Raw genomic sequence first — 21,067 nt, forward strand, 5'->3', positions numbered from 1 at the left:
TTTTGAGCTCCTAATTTTAAAAGAATTGAGAAAAGAATTGGCAGATAAACTATTGCAGGTGATGGACCTGTGATACTCCTGTGAACCACCTTCTGGTCAGTAGCAAGAGCAGAGAAAACTGGCACATGAGTGTTATCCATCTGTCGCACTTGTGAACTGTGGAATTCACTGGAAGACTTCTATAAATTGGATCAATAATTACACATATTTATTATTAGTCCATTATTTGGAAATTATGATTGTGACTTGTTAGCTCATTGTGATTAAATTGGTGATACATTTGTGCAAAAAACTTAAGTACTTTATTTCTTTGTGTTTAAATTTTTTATTTCATTTGTGTTCTACTCATTCATTGGTTGGCCTGATTTTAATTATAAGCCTGGTACTTCTCCAGGAAGCTATAAGATAGACTGGATATTGGACAATGTCTCCCATTTCTCCACGAAACTACCTTTGACTCCGCCATGCACAAGAGTTACTTCATGCATGTTAATGAATCAGGGGAACCCTTCATATAATGGGCAGCTCAGTAGATTGCAAATACCCTTATTCTACACTTTGTTTAATCTTGTCCCAGCATTGGAGCTCTTAACAAAATCTGTTGGCATCACTGTGGTAGTTACACTTGGTACCCCAGATAGTCAAAGAAAGAACAAATAGCTGTTGTCCGTATCCATCTTTGGGAAAGACAAGTAATCCAGATATCATAGAATTGATGCAACAAAAACATTTAAGAAATAGTATTATGACATAGCCAATTGGCAAGTATTCTGGTTTCTGGCTGGGTACTTAGTCACTCTGTCTTTGTAGGTTAATGGTCATCTTGTAGACTGTGTGCATTGTTTTTATCCTAAAATAGGAGATAAGAGGCAGAGTATCTGAGGCCTTTGAAAATGCATCTGCAGTCCTTAAATTCTGAAATGTGTACGGAGATAGAGAAATGCATAATATTTGGCATATTGCCATAATTGAGCATAAAAGAAAACGATGGAAATTGCTAATGTGCTGTGTGTATGTGTACTTTTAACATGAAAGACCCACTGGGATTAAAATCCCTTTCAACATCACTTCTTACTAATTGATTCAGTGAATGTGCAGACTTGGTGCACCCGGTGCAGTGCACTGTAATAAATTATCTACAGGCTAAGCAGCAAAGTGCTGTAAATATGTTATAAATGTGCTAGTAAAATGGGTCAGTTGTTTATTCTTTTGTCAATTGTTCCCAGTTATGGCTCAAATTCCAGATTAATTAAGGCCTTCCTGCATATATTGCATAATTTTCCAGTATGTTTATACAACTCAATGCTACACAATATTTGTCTACAATACAATCTGTGTACAAGGAGGCTCCCCAAACATTTCAAATATGCTTTGAATAATCCTTAATACGTATACATTTTCTTTCCCCACTTATCTATTTCCACCCATGCATTCCGCTGTTCTGCTCCAGTGACATGCCATTTAATAACCGTCCCTCCTCATCTTAGTTCAGCTTCTAAATTAAAATCTGATTTAAAATCTAAGATTTAGGCGAGGAGAATAAAGAATAATGAGAGTCACGACTAGAGTTCACATTAAAATATGTAATTTAAGTATTGCAGCAGTAAGGAGTGACGAGCAGTGGAAGAGGAACTGATAGAGACCTGTCTAAGTTTTGGGTTCTGGGTGTTGCTGACCAGGGCCAGCATTTATTGCTCCTCCCGAATTGCCCTTGAGAAAGTGTGGTGAGCCACTACCTTGAACTGCTGTAATCCATCTAGTGTAGGTACTATTGCAGTGCTGTTAGATAGGGAGTTCAAGGATTTGGACCCAGCATGATGAAGGACCCATAATATATTTCTATGTCATGATGTTGTGCAACTTAGAGGGGAACATGAAAGTGGTGGTGTTCCTGTGCAACTGCTGTTCTTGCCCTTGTTTGTGTTAGAGGTCCTGGGTTTAAGAGGTGCTGCTGAAGTAGCCTGGATGAATGTATTTTGTTGATAGTACGCACTGTAGCCACTGTGCACTGCTGATGGAGGGAGTGAATGTTTATGGCTGTGAATGGGATACCAATGAAAACGGGCTGCTTTGTCCTCAGGATGTCGAGTTTCTAGAGAATCGTTGGTCCTACACTCATCCAGGCAAGTAGAAGGTTTCCACTACATCCCTGATTGTACTTACTTACTGCAGGATGCCACAGGAAGTTACTGCTGGAGTAGACATTTGAAGTAGGCATTGGCCCTCTATCACCATCTCGTATGCTGCCTTCAGAGAAATCATCTACGATAAAATCCCAGAAAGAATTATCGAGAAGCATGATCTTTCCTTGCAATTGTAATCCCAAATAGTTCCCAATTTAAGACTAATCAGCCAGATACAGCCTTCATAAAACCTTTATGAAGCTAAATGGAGCTATTGTAGGCCTAGGTGACTTTGATATGTCTTCCAGGGGAGAAGAAAATCCATACCAACAAGTCTCTCAGTTCTCTTTTCCTAAAGGATCTAAATCTTGAATGTGGTGTTTGTCTCTGTTAATGATATACTGTCTCGCCACACGGCCATAAAGAGTCAGTGTACTACTCCAGGCTTTCTACAGTTGTTTGCTTTTGGTTAACATTACATGTATTAGTGAAACACCACTATTATTCCAATCTGTAGAGTTAGCTGTTTGTGGCTGACTATCTTATATGTCTCCCATGACATAGAATAAGCACTTGGATTTTTTTTTCCTGTACATGATCTGGTATCTTCACATTCTAAGTGTAAATGTTGTAGATAATATGACATGATATAGATTGATGTTGAACTTTTAACAGTGGTGTTAGCTTGAAACCTGGCAACAAACTGGTATTAAAATATAGATGTCTTTTCTCTTCCAATTCCCTTAAGCTGCTTGAAGATTAGAATTTTATGTTAGCTGTCATCCATTTAGCTTTTGAATAGATGCTTCCTTCTACCGTACATTTTTTATGACATCCCACAAATGTTCTCACTATCAATCTTGTTTGTTCATTGGAATGAGAGGTGAGTAACTGGGAAGTCATGTTGCTTAATATATTTGAAATGCACTGACCACGTTATTTTCATGTTCTTTCTAACCAATTTGCAGTTTCTGGGCATATATCATTCTCATTATTTATGTGTTGTTCCAAACACTCTTATTTGACGTGCAAATTATCAGCAAGATGTCAGTGTAAACATAGTTGAGGTTAATTTTCAGTGCATTTGGGTAAGAAATTATTCTGATTTCAAATTAACCTATGTAATTCTGGATTTCTGACAGCAACTTCACAGTTACATGTTGGGTTATCGAGCTGTGGATTGTGTCAGGTTGGCAATGTTCATCTTGTAGTTCAAGAAGACCAAGGCTGGAGATTGAGGGAACTAATAGGAAATATTGGATTTGTAAATTGCAGAGCATCTGCTGAGGAAACTCCAGCATGAGGTTTCTTTCTATAGGGTGAGGTAGTGATGCAGAAACGGTAGAGGTGTGAAGCAAGTGTTAATCATTTCCTTAATCTTGGAATAACTTGTACTGGAATGACATGAAAGAAAATTCTGTGAATAGTGAACTGCTCTCCATTTAGTAATATTCTCTAAGGCCATTTCCAATGTTTGCCAAGCAGAATATGTTGTTTCTGGAATCCTGGAGCTGCAGATGTCCAGAAGAGCTCTACTTTCAGAGTCCTGTTTGAGCTAGTTTAGCTTCCAAAATGTTTTGTAGAGACAATATAAGTGATCTTTGTGTCTCAGGATCAGGCAAGGGGAAAAATTAGTCACCTTTAGCTCATAACATTATAATTGCTGAGCAGACTGAACTTGTAGCTTTAACTGAGAGACAGGTTTGATAAAGTTCTGGGGGAGTTTTGAAAGCTGGCCAAGCTTGGACAATAAGGTGCACCTGAAGAGGGTGTAGGACATTAATGTGTATTGTCTCTGGAGTGTAAAGGACTTTGCTTGATGACACCTTATCCACATTGCCACTGTCATATTAACTGATATTGTGTCCCTTTGGTGGATTGAAGCTTTAGATTATAATAGTCCTTCCATTTCATGCCACTCATCAATCTCTGATGCAGGGTGGAGATGGAACAAGTGAAGCAGAAATAGTAACTTTTCAGTTCTGGAGACTTGCTTAATTTCAAAAAAGCAAAATATTTTTAAACCCATAAAAACCTTTCTTGATCTTAAATGGATTTGTTGTATAATGAGCAGTTTAAAGAAGGGCTCTACGCTTCTTCTGGCTAAAGCTGAGGAGTTTCCTCTGTCAGTCTCTGCCAATCTCATATACAAACTGCCCCTTGATTTCCTAACTAATGGAAAGGTATCTTTGTAAATCCACTCCAGGGCATGTTATCTGATAAGCAGCCAACTGTTACCACAGTCAGCACGAAATGTCTGCAATTGTCAAATTTGTTTCTCATTGTCAAGTTAGTAGGTTGTTTGTGAACATTGAAAATGTTCTGCTTATCATAAAAATAATATATAAAATCCTGGATGCAGAACTGGATTTCTGATAAGATTTGTTTCTCTCCCACTCTGCCCCAACAACAACATTTTAAAATTTATATTCTATTACTGGATCTACTCTGGATCCTTTTCTCATCATTATTTAATATAGATTTGTAGTTCTTGATGAAATCTGTCATTAGAATAGGAATAGACTGGAGATAATATTCATCCCGTCAATTCCCCAATGAAATTCATTTTGAAATGGTGAGGTAGGGGGAGAGGGCGGTGGTGGGCAATGTGGTGAGGGGGAGGGGTCAGAGTGAGGAAAACATTTTTTTTAACTGCTGTGGAAGTCACCTAATGAAGGAGCTCCAGAGAAGCTGTGTCGTCTGGTTGGCAGTCTCCTAAGCATGGCTTTATATTAGCCATTTCTAGTTCAGCTTTCCTCTGGCTACACTTCAGATGAGTCCACTTCTTGTTCCTATGAAGCTTACCAGGCACAGTGGTGGGGTTCAGAGGCTGAATATCTATGCTGTTTGTACTAGTGACGATGCTTCACATGTCCAGCCCAAGCTCCCAGTTCAGATGACAGACATCCACTCTGATGGCGACAAATTGGTCTGATGAGACCCTGATGAAAATTGACTTCTGTATTTCCTGCACCCAACAGAACTCTGCCTCTTTGGGATGATATTTGATTACTTTTACATTAAAGGTTTGAATACTAGTAAAAGCTTTTGGTAGGATTCCTTCCTGTTGCAGTGAGTTCCACTGAGGCCCACCTTGGCCAAAGAGGCATAATTCCCTCTTGGGTCTGGTAAAGCAAGGAATCTGCTCAGGCAAATCTTCATCAGTGTGCACCCCTAGTAGAAGATCAACTTAATTGAATATGAAGGGACAGAGTGGAAACAAGATATAATTTGATACTTTCCCCAAATTCTCAATGAATTTATGAACCATAAATTTATTTGCGTCTTCTTGTATCAATGTGTGGATTTACATTTCTAAGTACAAAAGCCAGTATTCAGTTTGATGGCTTGTTAAGCTGAAACAAACTAACTGTCCCTGCTGTTGGCAGAATACAACAGGAATGATTTCTTTCTAGCTGTTCCTTCATACCTTGTTAATTGGTAATACATTTTTCTCATTCTCCCTCTACTACAGGTTTGCAACAAAGGAAGAAAATGCTTTGCTACTTTACAATGGACGTTTTAATGAAAAACATGATTTCATTGCACTGGAGATCATTGAAGAACAAATCCAGCTGACATTCTCAGCAGGTAAGTCAATAATTATCATTTCCTTAAAACGTAAAATGGGCCATTAAGGATTTGTATTAGCGAAAGTGGACATCATTGATCAGCATGCGGTTCGAAGCTTTGCTCTAGCATAACTACCCGTAGAAAATTGAATGTATAGCTTGAGCTTAATGTTCATTATAGAATCGTTATGGCAAGTCAAAGGTTATTTGATCTCATCAAGTCTGCACGAGCTCTTCACTTGTTGGCCACATCCCACCCAGTCCTTCCCTGTAGCTATGCAGATTATTTTCTCTCAGGCTCACCTAATTCCCTTCTGAAATCCTTAAACGTTAAAAAAATATAAATTCAGTTCCAGGTCTATTCCACCGGCAAACACGCTTGATCAAGAGTAGGTTTGCATTAGCTTCCCAAACACCTGGTTAGGTTTTTACCCCTGGCTGGTACTTGACGTTTTTCACAAAAGGAAACTCTAAATCACATCTTGAGGCACCTGTCTACTGAATGTGATTTCACCTGAAAAGAATGTTTTCTTTGAAAAACTGCATCAGCAAATCATCTCACAATTTTTAAAGACAGTGCATTATGCATAGCTGTGTTAAAATTTTTCAGAGTTAAGAACTGCATACAGACTTAGCATGTGATGAGCCTTGTGCTGATCATCTCAAGAGCCTGATAACAGACGTGCTGCACGTGAGCCATCAGTCCATTAGAGCTTTGATTCATACCAAATGTTGAAATCTAAAGAAACTTCATCATCTGTTTTCACTTATTTCAGGACTGCCAAGCCTTTTATAGCTGATCTGTGTTAAGTATCCATATTATTAGTTTGCTTCATAAAGTCTAATTCTTCCTCATTTTCTTAATTGGAAGTTTTTGAATACAAGAAAAACCTGGTGCATCAGTCTTTCCAGCCGACATTGAACAGGTTGCAAACTTCACTTGCTACTCAGGCCTGTGTTGCTGTATTGCATGGCCCTCAAATCACGTCTGTTTTTTTCTTTTTTGCCCATCCACAACCAGATTTCAGTTTTGGAGGGAAAAAAATCCACATGTGAAGTGAAACATCTGTTCACATAACAATATTCCTGGGATTCATTGAATGTCTGCAGCTTAGAATTTCAGACCCTCCAGCCAAAGCATTGCTTTGTAGCCATCAACCATGAAAGCAGAAAATAATCGGAGAAAGAAACGTCTTCAGTTCTGTAACAAACTTGAGAGTCAGATTGAGGCAAAAATAATAAATCGCTTTCATGAAGTAACTTCATATATTGAATAATATCATAGAATACTTTATAGGAAACTTGGAAAGTTGGGGGGGGTAAAAAGCACAGCTAAATCATCACAACTTAATTTTTTTTAAGAATTGAGAATATAACTGAAATGTTTTTATCATTTACTTCATAATGCAATTTAGCTGCATTAAAAATCACTTCCATTTAACATTTCTCCCTTTTAATGTTTCATGTGTATAGGTATCCTTATCTTGTTCTTTGGGGTTTTTATTACAGATTTGCATGGGAAAATTTAAAATGAAGACTCTGCATTTTATGTGGTAAAACTGTATCAAGGCCTGTAAATCTTAAAACTGCACCCTTTCACATAGCCTAATAAGTTTACCCTGGCAGCAAATTTGGAGAACCAGCTGTTCTCACATAGACATTACTTTTATGGTTTTGAATCATTTGAATTTTTCTGTCTTGTTCTGTTGCTCTTATTAAGCTCTCTTAACTGTATCACATGTTGTGCCTCACCTTTGGTGCAGGCTGGAGAGATGAGTGCAGAACATCTCCATGCTCTCCACACTAATGCTGGCTGTTCTCTTTTTAATTATGGGTCTTTTAAAACAATTTTTTCCAAGGACAGGACCTAACTATTGCAGTGTTATACTCGGCATCAATGTCATTTGGTGATATCATTGTGTCTGTAAATCCCTCCTCCCTTCTATTAACAGCCCTATCTGTCTATCTTAACTTTTGTTTTAAAATGTTACTTTAAATCAAATAAGCTAAGTAATATAATTTCAGTATAAACCCCAAGGCCTTATGTATATACAGAAATTTGACCTACGTAATGAAATTAAAATCCAGAATCTTGCATTACTTTTGTATGACAGCTTTCAGAGGTTTCAGTAATATTGCAAAAGAAAGCAGATTCCAATCAAATTTGTCTGGCAGCCTGATTCACATCAAAAATGCATTGGGTTTTTTTTTGTTCAAATAAATTTCTCAGCTGAAGTGTTTCTGATTCTCCAATTACCAGATGCCTGCTCCTAATTATCTTTTTATTGTGTTCGATATTCAAGTGTAGCACATGCAACACTGACATTCCAGCAGTGCTCTGCACCCAGATCATTAAGGCATTGAAGTATGTGTTGCCGCTGCACCTTGTCCACTGTTTTATGATCTGCACCATCGGTACTATTGGATTGATCATTATACACGTTTTAAGTTCGTTTATAATTACGCAGCTGTTAAAGGATATGAACCAGATGCTATTACAGAAAAGGCCAGAGCAAGAGATTTTCTTTGTTACATACTTCAGATTACTCTTTGAGTTTCTTTCAAGACTTGACGTTTAAAGATAATTGTGATAGACTGTGCTGCTGTGTGTAACTAGAACCCTGATATGATGTATGTTACAGTCCAATGAGAAGCACGACAGTGCTACAGCTGTTATTGGAGTTGGGACTTAGATGATGTTGAGCTTTTCACACTTTGTTTAGTCTTATTTACCATGGTCATGATTATAATTTTATTATACTTCCAGTGCATTGTAATGTCAAATATGACAACATGGGATATGGATCATGTACAGGCAGAAAAGAATTAGTTTAATTCAGCACCATGTTTGGCACGTTGTAGGTCAAAGCACCTGTTCCTGTACTGTACTGCTTTATGTTCTAAACATATACTCCCAGTTTATTATCTGATATATCTGAAAGGATCCATTCAGATTTAATTACTGACGTACATTATTTTTGTTTCAGTTATTCTGATAAAAATTTATATATCCCTAACCAAAGACATTTCCCAATCTGTTCATCATGTTTCTCCAAAAAGCAAGTTGATCGGGTTACGTTATGGCTGAACTCACTGGATTCAGCTCCCTCTTTCTTTTTGTAATTTCATGGTTTACCTAAACTTGTCTCTGTTAGAATATTGAGTTTGCTTTCCAGATTGTCAAAGGGAGGCTATCCCTTGTGTATGAAGAGGAATGTTGAAAGTAGTTTTGATATCTTTCTCATCTGCTGTTTTGCCTTAGTTGTGTGTTTCATTATTAGCTGCTGAATCAGGGATTATATGGCAGTGGACACGGGAAGTGAGGTGATTCACTTTGTTGGGATGTTTACTGTTCAGCTGACAGTTGAACTTGCCCCTCAAGGAATGAAGTATGTTTCTGTTCTCCTTTCATCTCTCTGCTGGTCACAATGCAAGTGATGAGGAAAATCCAACACCTTGGGCTTCTTAAGAAAGACACAGCAATTTATGAAACCAGGACCTGAAATGGTGGTAGGATTAGATTAAGAAATAATTTCCTAAAGGGAAGCTGCTAAACATACAAAACCATTAAAGATTAACCATGCTATTCAATCATTTTAAATTGAAAAGACAAAAAAAATTAAGGCACAAAACTAATAAAACTTAAAACAGTCAAGAACGTTTAAATTAATTTGAAATTATAAATTACTTGCCTCACTCTCACAGTGGTTCTTCTGCTTGGAAATGAATGAAGTTACTGAACCTATGGAAGTTGCAGAACTGCCAGCATTTATCAGGAAAATCTGGGTCATTACCTCTAATACATGCTTTGCCAGAATTCATCAGTATACAGTTAACTGCACTCATCAAAGCATTCCACTGGTTTGCTGCTGGATTTCTCCTGCACATCCTTGCCCTCATAATAATTATAAATGAATCATTGGACTTATCACTCTCAAAGCAAGCTAAAGATGAACCAATATCTAAAGTTTCCAGAAACATGCCAGAAGTTTACAGGGGTTATGCTGAAACTTGGGTCTGTTTCATTACACCTTTGTGATCCAGAATACAGGAGAGAAGATCACAGAGGGATAATTTTTCTTTTGTTTCACAGATGTATAACTTGGGTTAATTTCTATTCTTGGTGCTCTTTTAACTGAACTGTTGATATTTAACAGGCGAGTCCACGACGACAGTGGCACCCTTCATACCAGGAGGAGTAAGTGATGGACAGTGGCATTCTGTCCAGGTCCAGTACTACAATAAGGTAGGTGATGAAAGATAAGTTTTCAACATAGAAATGCACATGATTAAAATAGAAAATTAAGTATATATGATTCCACATGTGAATGGATGTCTATAAAAGTAATTTGAAAAGACGTCCATTTTATAATGATAAACCTAACATGCAAGTTTGGAAAACTAGAGTCTCACATTAGATACAATTATTTGCATTCTTTCGAGAAGAATCCATAATTGTACAAATTTAATAGAGCAGGCCTGATGGCCTTTCTCGTTCCACTTGCTGTTTGCATTCTGAATGACATGTGCTGTGCAGTTGTGCACTGTGAGCAGTCAAACAAACTGTGATTATACCTCCCACTTCCTCCTTCCTTAATGTTACTGAAGGCATTCATAAGGATGAAAATGGAACTAATTTGTCTGCTGTGGTCTGAGCTTGTAGTCAGTCGGTACCTCTTTTTATGGAATAAATAGCAGCACAATGAGAGAATTTTATTTTAAATAGGGAAGCTGTTTCTATGGTTTTCCATCTGTTTGGTCTGCTTGTTCTTCATTTCCTGAGGATAATGACTCATGCTAGACTTGGTAGCAGTTGACCTTTAGTCTTCCTCAAGGCAGAGTTTTGGTCATCGTCACCAGACACTGGTACTATGTGATAACAGTCTCGGGTGATAGTTTTGGTGCTCCGTTTCTGTGTTGTTAGTGCAATTCTTTCTTGTTATTTACATTTTGGATTTTCATAGTTCATAATGCTGAATTGTTGCTCCCACAAAAGTTTGAATTGGCTTGGTTTTGATATTTCACTGTAAGCCTGATGTTAACTGAAAGAGGACCAAATATGGATCAAAATGTGCAGGTAGTTTTAACACTGTATCGGTGTGAAATGGGTAACATTGGATTAGTTGTCCATTTCATGTCCCACCTGATTTCCTTATCCATCAACGATAAGAGGAGCATATCTGATTATGGTATGGGCTTTATCATTAATGAAACTGAAAGTATCCTTGTTTGATAAACATTAAAGATAAACAAACCATAAATCCTATTATAAAACAGTGCAAAACACACAGAAACACAATGGTGTTGAACTGAATAACAGTTTTATTTCCAGACTGTATAATAAGTCCACCTGAATCTGGGTCTTGTGGCCTAGCATTAATAGATTGCCATAAAGCTTGTGTACAAGTTGATTTTTGAGGAATATTTGGTGAGATCCAAAAAGGAGTTGGGACATTGGTGATTATATTTCTAAGTCTTCCCAAACTAAGTTTGCAGCTTCAGCCAGGGCCACATTTAGTCTGCCGTGTTGCCTCAGACATGGGACTGGGCTCTTCCCTCCGATATTGTACTGGATTCTTACCCTTTCCTCCTTACCCTTTTCTTGGATCTTTCAGTCTAGGCAGCAGGTTTTCCCAGACGATGTACTGGTGGCAAAATGAGCAGCTCTCACTCACTTTGACGGAGCACAGTTTGTGGATAAAATTGTTTTTCCTCAAATTGAAGTCTTCAACATTGTAACTTACAGATAAGTGAATCACGTATATTACAGTAATTGCTTTTCAGTAAAGTTAATGAATGCATGAGGCTTGCAAAATATGCATTGAATTTTTAACTGTATTGTAACACAGTAACTGATAAATTGGACTTCAACCATGTGTTAACTTGTGACCTTAAAATTTTAACTTAAATTTTACTTGATGTTTTGTTCTATGGAGTCAGCACATACCCTGTGGGTTTCCCCTGGGTGCTCTGATTTCCTGTGTTGATTGGTTAATTGGTTAAATGGAAAAGGCACTGAGAACCTTGAGTATCTTTGGGGAGCATGCAGAAGTCCAGAAAAGACAGTAGAATGAATGTACCCATTTCCAAACTATCCACTCAGCTTTGCTCTATCAACCACCTCCTACGCCAACTGTGGCAGAGCCTGTGGATTCCTCATTAATATCATTAGCCATTTCCGAACTGTAGTGGAAGCAATCATCCTTGACCCTGAAGACTGGGGACTGCCTCAAAAGTATTGTGTAACATCAACTGACTCGGCATAAGACAAGGAATCAGATTTGACTGCTGCTGGTTTGCCTTGTAATCTGTCCCAAGGTCAGGGTTTCAAATGTGCTGCAATGTACAAGGGTCTTCTGCGGTCTTGAATATTTAAATCCAACTTTCTGTACAAAATTCTGTATTAATAGTGATAAGCAGATTATTTGTAAAGCATGAATTATGTTAAAATGCAAAATGAAATTGTGAGAACTGTTCATTTGAAAAGTATCAGAGCACACTATTAGGTAAGACAGGAAAGGTTAGAAAGTCCACAGGTTAACCCAAATTTCCATCTAAAAACACCATAACAACTCATTAGAGAAATGAAATATGTAACTGTTGTCAAGAAGAGCTATTTAATAATATTATTGGAGATGGATTTGTCACTTTTGTCTGCCAAGTTGTCAGCACTGTTATCTCTTCAGCTTCATATTTACTACATGAGCTTTAGTGTGAAATGTGACTGGGGAATTGCAGCTTCCTGTTTAAAAGCGGCTCATTGGCTGTTCTATTCACCACAAAGTGTAAAAGGTTTATGATCTGAGATGTTGGCTTGGAAAGACAGGAAGATAACATTGAAGCAGGATTTATGCTTTGTTTTTATTGAAAGCATATATGAAAACAGTTTCTGGGTGATGGGAAGCACTGCTTTGAGCAGCCAGCTATAGATCTGCAGTCATTGAACTGAGAACATGATTAATTATGATATAAGCAGTTAAACTGTACAAGAGTTAAATAAACACATTTCTATTAAACCAGAACTAGCTCCAGATTACATCTCACTTTGTGTTTTAATATATTTGTAGAAGCTCATTGCTGAAGCCGAGGAATCGCATGTTTGGAATAAATGCATGTAGGAATTTACTTCTGAGATTGTCTGTGGAAAATCCTGCTCAGACACAATAATAATGGGGTACCGGTCATGTGGTGGTTGACCCTCTAGCTGAGCAATCCTCAGAAACATAGCAGTTTAACTATCACTGAAATTATTACATTCCATCTCCCTCTAATGCTGATGTAGAAGTACTTGATACTGAGTTTGACAATTTCATTTCAGTAAAAAAAATACAGGCAGGTCCAAGTTGACTGTATTTTGGCTGCATTGCTGTCAATGGAAGAGTATATTATATTGAGATATAATGGTGTCTGGAATCCAACCAGTCTTCATCCTGTACATGGAAGCATACCCTTCAGCTGTCTGGTTCTACTTTGTACAATTCCTTTTCTGAACTTCTCCAACTCATTTTAATAATTAATGTTTGCCAGTCTCCTCTTAGGCTTTAGGCATGAGATTCATTTTCCAAATAATTTCTGTTTAGTGCCTTGGAACCTTTTCTCTTCTACCCATGCAATATTAATGCAAGTTGTTGTTGTTGTTGCGTGTTGTTTCTGCAACAAGATTCCCAGATATGAAGCATTATAGTGCACAAACTGGGGAATGGTTACAACTGTCTCGATGTCTGAAGCAGCCACTGCACTGCTCCAATATAAAGCAGCAGATGAGAAATATGTTTAGATTTTACTTCAAATTATCATACCAAAATTTTATATGAATATTCTATAAATGATTGTACCTGAATTTTCCCTGTAATATTCCTTTAACTATAGAGTGAAAAGTGAGGCAGTATCTTAAGACAGTAAGACTCCAATAATCCACTATCTGACTATTCAGAAAGTATGATGGTTCACCAGGCTATACTTGCCATCCTCTCCAGGAACTCACCGAGGCCCTGGTTCCTGTGATCCCTTGAAATTCATCCAGTCCCCGGTTCCTGTGCTCCCTTTAAATTGACTGAGTTCACTGGAAAACTTGTTATAAAACTGTGTAACATCTAAAAAAAAGAATTATAAGTACGTTGAGGGTCGATTGGTAAGTTGTGTGGATGACACAAAAATTGGTGGTGTTGTGGATAGTGAGGAAGGTTGTCTGAGGTTCCAGGAGGATGGAGATCAGACGGAAAATTGAGCTGAGTTTTGGCAGGTGAAATGTAACCCCTGTAAGTATAAGGCAATGCATTTTGGGAAGTCAGATAGGGGTAGGGCATGTACAATTTGTTGGGCACATAGGAATTGTTGATGAACAAAGAGACCTAGGGATCCAAGTCCATAGCTCCCTGAAAGTGGCAACTTGGGTGGAGAGACTGGTTAGGAGGGCATATAATCAGAAACAGTTACTACATTTAAGAAGCATTTAGACAGATAAGCAAGGCGTAAAGGGATACGTACCCAATGCAGCAAATGGGGTTAGTGTAGATGGGAAAAAGGGTCTTCAAGGATACGGTGGTCCGAAAGGCCTGTTTCTGTATTGTACAACTCTTTGGCTTGAGTGAGGAAAAAGTTCCTATAGTCTGGAAAATCTGTCAGTCTGGCACCACCAAAGTCCTGGATTATTAGTTTATCAAATACAGAAGCTCTCAAAAGTGGATGATGTGAGCAACTGAGGAACAATTTACTCTCAATAATGAATCACAACTATTTACTTCAGTATTACAGTAAGATGTGTCTTTGCAAGAAATAGATTGTGACAAAAATGAGGTGGGTACTACAATAAAACAATCCTAACATTGGCTTCAGTTACTCTTGGCATGAGTGCAATGTACACATCAGGAAGGTTGCCATGGAGTTTTGTTACTTGATAGTGCTGACCTGGCTTCTGAAATGGTTTAGATTCAGTTGGAATTTAACCCAAGCTGCCACAGATTTATACCATGCTCCTCCACAGTGATACTTAAAATTTCCATGGCACAGGATACTATTGCCTCTTCTTTCAGCTATCAGCAAACCATTCTCACTGCGTCACTGTTATAATTGAAGTTTGTGCTTTTTGACAGAATAATCCCTCCAATATGCTCATCTACTGATATTTTAATTCATAATTATTCCTCTTCACTGTGGTATCATGATTTGCTTGAAGAGTTTATATGGGGGTGAGTTTCGGGGTAGGTTCAGTCATGGACAGAGTGTCTACAATTTTGGTGGCCATTTGACGAGCGAAGGATTGTCAAAGGGGTTGCACCTTGGAGTACTTTTCTCATGGGCTGTGAGGTAGCAGTTTGCAAGATGAAGAAGAAACTGAAAATCGCAATGGAGCGAGATAGAATACTTGGTTGAATGGTGCAGCAACAACAACCCCTCGCTCAACATCTGTAAAACTAAGGAGCTAATTGTTGACTTGAGGAAGGGGAAGGAAGACGAACATGCACCTGTCTACATTGGAGGGTCAGCGGTGGAGAGAATCATCAGCTTTAAATTCCTGGGAGCTAACATTTCGGATGACCTGTCCAGGGCCCAATACATAAATGCAATCATAAGGAAGGTGTGCCAGCATCACTGCTTTCTTAGGAGGTTAAGGAGATTTGGCTAGTCATTGAACACTCGAACAAACTTCTACAGCTATACTGTTGAAAGTTTTCTGACTGTTGAATCATGGTCTGGTACAGCAATTCAAATGCACAGGAATGTAAGAAGCTGCAGAGAGTCATGGACTCTGCCCAATACATCCCCACCATCGATAGTATCTACATGAGGCGCTGCCTTAAGAAGGCAACATCCATCATCAAAGATCCCACCATCTGGGCCATGCCATCTTCTCACAGCTGCCATTGGGCAGGAGGTACAGAAGCCTGAAGTCCCACACCATCAGGTTCAAGAACAGCTACTTCCCTTCAACCATTCGGTTCCTGAACCAACTGGCAAAACCCTAATCACCACAGTTCAGTGGCACTATGATCACTTTGCACTACAGTGGACTTTTTTTCTTCTAATTGTGTCCTTTCTTGTAAAAATTGTTTAATTTATATTTTTCTTGTGAATGCTGCTTATATAATGCTATGTGCCTGTGATGCTGCTGCGAGTAAGTTTCTCAGTGCACCTGCACTTACATGTACTTGTGTGTACAGTATGACAATAAACTTGACTTTGACTTCAACGAGCATTTAGCAATATAACTAATGAAAAAAGAATGAAAGCTGTAAATAACTAGCTACCAATAAGGAACACTTGTGGAAGCAGACAATCCCATAGAAGCATAGAACAATACAGGCCCTTCGGCCCACCATGTTGTACCGACCTTTAAACCACGCCTAAGACTATCTAACCCCTTCCTCCATATGCTTATCTAACAACCTCTTGAACTTGACCAACGTATCTGCCTCCACCAGTACCCCAGGCAGCGCATTCCATGCACCAACAACTCTCTGGGTGAAAAACCTCCCTCTGATATCTCCCTTGAACTTCCCACCCATTACTTTAAAGCCATGCCCTCTTGTATTGAGCATTGGAGCCCTGGGAAACAGGTGCTGGCTGTCTACTCTACCTATTCCTCTCAATATTTTGTATACCTCTATCATGTCTCCCCTCATCCTCCTCCTCTCCAAAGAGTAAAGCCCTAGCTCCTTTAGTCTCTCCTCATAATCCATACTCTCCAATCCAGGCAGCATCCTGGTAAATCTCCTCTGCACCCTTTCCAACGCCTCCACATCTTTCCTATAATGAGGCGACCAGAACTGGACACAGTACTCCAAGTGTGGTCTAACCAGAGTTTTGTAGAGCTGCATCATTACCTCACGGCTCTTAAACTCAATCCCACGATTTATGAAAGCTAACATCCCATAAGCTTTCTTAACTACCCTATCCACCTGCAAGGCAACTTTCAGGGATCTGTGGATATGAACCCCCAGATCCCTCTGCTCCTCCACACTACCCAGAATCCTGCCATTAACCTTGTACTCCACCTTGGAGTTGTCCTTCCAAAGTTTACCACTTCACACTTCTCTGGATTGAACTCCATCTGCCACTTGTCAGCCCAGCTCTGCATCCTATCAATATCCCTCTGCAATCTTCAACAGTCCTTCACACTATCCACAACACCACCGATCTTTGTGTCATCTGCAAGCTTGCTGACCCACCCTTCCACACCCTCTTCCAAGTCATTAATAAATATCACAAAAAGTAGAGGTCCCAGAAACGATCCTTGTGGGACACCACTAGTCTTAGCCCCCCAATCTGAATGCACTCCCTCCACCACAACCCCCTACTTTCTACAGGCAAGCCAATTCTGAATCCACACAGCCAAGCCATCCCGAGGAACATGATCTTGGAAAATGTGTCCCTGTCACACCCATGGTTGACCTGTGCTGTGAACAATCCTGGAGCAAGGGAGCTAACAAAAAGATGATGAAATTTGCATACAGTCAGTGGGCACACCGTGCCTAAGTACCAAATTGTCCATGATCCCTGGGTCTCTCTGTTCTTCAACATTCCTTAGAAAGCAGCAGTTGAAGAAACCTGCCTCCTCCTCCAAACCACCAGAAAAAAACTCCCAACATTTGCTGCATATGTCAAAACTTCATAATCCTTGATATATGGATCCAGACAGAAACTGTAAATGGAGAAAATAGTAGGATATGGTTTGACTTGTAAATGAGAAACAAATGTACTTGAAATTAATAAAATGGTGTAATTGTGCTGTGAGTGCTTAAGACTCATTTAGTTTATATGCATAGACCAGTGGAATTGAAAGTTCCTTTATGCCCCATGCACACTTCAAAGTTCCTAAAGTGTTTAGCAGTCTGCTTTTATGGTCCAATTTAAAAAAAAACTCCCTATGTTAATGTATTTCTTGGCACCCTTCTCTTTAATGCTGAAGCAGTAAAGAGACTCTGAGATGTTGATTTGATGCCTGGAGTGTAATAACTGATTTTTCACGTAAGAATATCTTCATCCCTTGCATTGAAGTCAACGAATTCCACTAACCAGAAAAGGACAATAAAATGCTAATTTCTGTTGAATGGTTGTATTGAATGGAATGGGTTAACTTGCCATCTGTACCAAAACAATGATGCAGTATTGATTCCAGGATTTTGCTATCTTTCCAATCATCTCTTGTGGATATTCTTTTTGGAATTTGGCAGGAACAACTCCAATTTATCAGGTGTTATCACCTATCCCCATGCTTTATACCACATTGCCTATTCATTCCTTTGGCATTCCAGACCATAATTTAAAATCTTTGGTATATGTGGGATCGGTAATACCAAAAGAACTCTTTGTTGTGAGCAGGAAGATATTTTTGTCAGATCATAATGAGCAGAGTAGTAAACAGAACAGCGAATGTGACCAGGAGTACCATTGCAATCAGTGGACATTTTCTTTCCATTCAGTAATTTGTGGAATGTACATGTGGCTATGAAGCAGAAACTGCTTCATTTTTACTAAGGTTGGTTCGTTATGGTAGCTGCTTTTAGTTGATTGAAAAGACAGTTGCGTGATGCCACATAGAGGCATGGGATCCATGGAGACTTGGCTGCGTGGATTCAGAATTGGCTTGCCCACAGAAGACAGAGGGTGGTTGTAGATGAAGAGTATTCTGCCTGGAGGTCAGTGACTAGTGGTATTCCACAGGGATCTATTCTTGGACCCTTGCGCTTTGTGATTTTTATAAATGACTTGGATGAGGAAGTTGAGGGATGGGTTAGTAAGTTTGCAGTTGACACAAAGGTTGGAGGGATTGTGGATAGTGTAAAGGTTGTCATAGGTTACAACAGGGTATAGACAGGATGCAGAGTTGGGCGGAGAAGTGGCAGCTGGAGTTCAATCTGGAAAAATGAAGTGGAGTACAAGGTTAATGGCAGGATTCTGAGCAGTGTGCAAGAACAGAGTGTTCTTGGGGTCCAAGTCCATAGATCCCTTTAAGTTGCCGCTGGTGGTTAAGAAGGCATATGGTTTGCTGGCCTTCATTAGTCGACGGATTGAGTTGAAGACCTGCGAGGTAATGTTGCAGCTCTGTAAAACTCTGGTTAGACCACACTTAGAGTATTGTGTTCAGTTCTGGTTACCTCATTATAGGAAGCTTCAGAGAGGGTGCAGTGGAGTTTAACCAAGGTGCTGCTTAGATTAGAGAACATGTCTTATGAGGAGAGGTTGAGCGAGCTAAGGCTTTTCTCTTTGGAGCAACGCAGGATGAGAGGCGACTTGATAGAGGTGTATAAAATTATGAGGAGCCTAAATAGAGTGGCCGGCCAGCACTTTTCCCCAGGGTGGTAATGGCCAATACCAGAGGACATCCACTTAAGGTCAGAGGAGGAATGTTCAAGGGAGATGTCAGAGGTAGGTTCTTTACACAGAGAGTGGTAGGTGCCTGGAGCACACTGCTGGGGGTGGTTATAGAGGCTGATACAATAGGGACATGTAAAAGGCTCTCAGATTGGCACATGGAAGTAAGAAAAATGGAGGGTTATGGGCTGTGCAGGAAGGAAGGGTTAGATTGATCATGGAGGAGGTGTTCATATAGTTCAGCACAACATCGTGGGCCAAAGGGTCCATACTGTGCTGTACTGGTTTATGTTCTATAACCAGCAGGAACTTATTCAGGAAGTCACTGACAGTAGCCTGGATTTTGCAGTCAGTAGATGAGGCTGTACTCACTGCCGACATCAGTACAGGTTGCCCATGAAGTTCTCGTGATCTCTGGTGTGAACTCTTTTCCTGAAGTCAGTTGGTGTTGGGCGTTGGTTTAGGAGGATGTCTCCAGTCTGGTCGTATTGGATGTTATCAAGCTGCCAATCGCAGACGTGTGGAAGGAAAGAAAACAACTTTTAACTAATATTTAAAACATTTTATTGAGCATTGAATAAAGATTGGAAATACACAAAATATGAAGAAAGCAATTGATTTTTCAAAAAGTAGATTAAAAAACTAAAAACTTTTATATTTTGAAATATCTATGTTTGAAAAGTACAATCCATCAACTCAAAATTGTTTCTCTTACAGCCAGGGATTTGTGGGTACCTGATTTTTTTTGGGCAATGCAGCTGACTTCCTTGATTGTCACGGAGAGGGCTGCAAAACAGTACTGTCTATTGTGGTGTGTTGAGTCACCAGCAGCAGCAGTGTCCTGATGCAGGATTTTGACTCAAAACGTCAACAAATCCTTCCCTCCCACAGATGCTGCTCGACACGCTGAGTTCCTCCAGCAGGTTGTTTGTTGCACCAGCAGCAATGTTGTCTTAAATTTATGCCTGCATGAAAATGATGACAGTGTTGCAATGACAGTGAACTCTGAAGATTTTGGTCAGTATGTGCTTGCATCATTCAATGAGTGTGCAAAGAAAATAGATTCCTCATTGTAGTATTGAATATCAAAAAGTATATTCCTCTTCAAATTAGTTCAAATTCAACTAACAAAAGGAAACCAGGAAGTTCAAAATTCCCATTGGCCTATGGACTGAAGAGCTTCTGAAAATGTGAAGGATACATAGTTCCCATTGTTTATTTAACATATTGCTTGGCATAAGAACATGTAAAGAATGGTAATTTAGTCAAAACTTACTACTTAATTATTAAACTGTAAGATGCCGAAGTAATTATTAAATTAAATTTAGAATGTTGGAAGTAGATTTCCAAATCACATTGGAAGCAGATGTAGGATATGAAAATGTGTTACATTTCTACTAAGACTATTAAAATATGTCATTTTCTAGTTAAGGAAGGAAATAGTGTCTGACACGTTTCTTCAGATAACTGTCAGATATCTTCTCTTACTGTGGCCTTGCTACCTAAAAGTAGTCAAAACTATTTCCCATTGCATGCGGGCTCATTCAGAAGCCAAGCATTTTGTGATGTTTAACTGGGCTATAAAGTTTCACATTTAGTATGACTAAATACCCAGAAATGGAGATTGTGCCAGTGTCCCTTAGATTGTGGTTTTGAATTTTTAAAGACGCACTAAGAAAGCTAACTATTATCAGAACTCTTGTTTTGAGTTCTCCATCATGTTTACTTAATGTCAAAGTAAATTTAAGCTCTGATGGGGAAGACAGGCAGGTGTTTGTAATAGAATGCTTGGATGGAATTGTAAACCAGCAACCACAGCAGAGAAAAAACACTCACTTTCACAGGTGAGATTGCACATCTGTCAACTAATAGCACCAGTTGATTGCAAAGATAATGCCCGGCCTTCCTTACAGAAGTTCAAACAATTGGAACAGTTTAAGGGGGCTCTGGAGGCTTATTAAAGAGGCCCTTCTATTTGATTCCAGAAGTAGCCTAGATCTGGTCCTTATCTGAAATCATGTTTACACAATATTCTTCTGCAGTCATCCAAGTTTTGCA

General features: G+C 39.1%; 1 protein-coding gene across 4 annotated transcripts in view; it reads left to right on the plus strand.

Annotated features, from left to right (window-relative positions):
- The window catches only part of celsr1a (cadherin EGF LAG seven-pass G-type receptor 1a), a 281,143-nt gene that overhangs the window by 176,240 nt on the left and 83,836 nt on the right, over positions 1 to 21,067 (plus strand). For all 4 annotated transcript variants that reach the window (XM_052033623.1, XM_052033625.1, XM_052033626.1 and 1 more), the window contains exons 5-6: positions 5,599 to 5,714; positions 9,853 to 9,941. In XM_052033623.1, the coding sequence (XP_051889583.1) occupies positions 5,599 to 5,714; positions 9,853 to 9,941 (205 nt within the window). The remainder of the gene's footprint in view (positions 1 to 5,598; positions 5,715 to 9,852; positions 9,942 to 21,067) is intronic.

The sequence above is a fragment of the Pristis pectinata genome, chromosome 19, assembly GCF_009764475.1.
Source record: "Pristis pectinata isolate sPriPec2 chromosome 19, sPriPec2.1.pri, whole genome shotgun sequence".
In the NCBI taxonomy this organism is placed as follows: Eukaryota; Metazoa; Chordata; class Chondrichthyes; order Rhinopristiformes; family Pristidae; genus Pristis; species Pristis pectinata.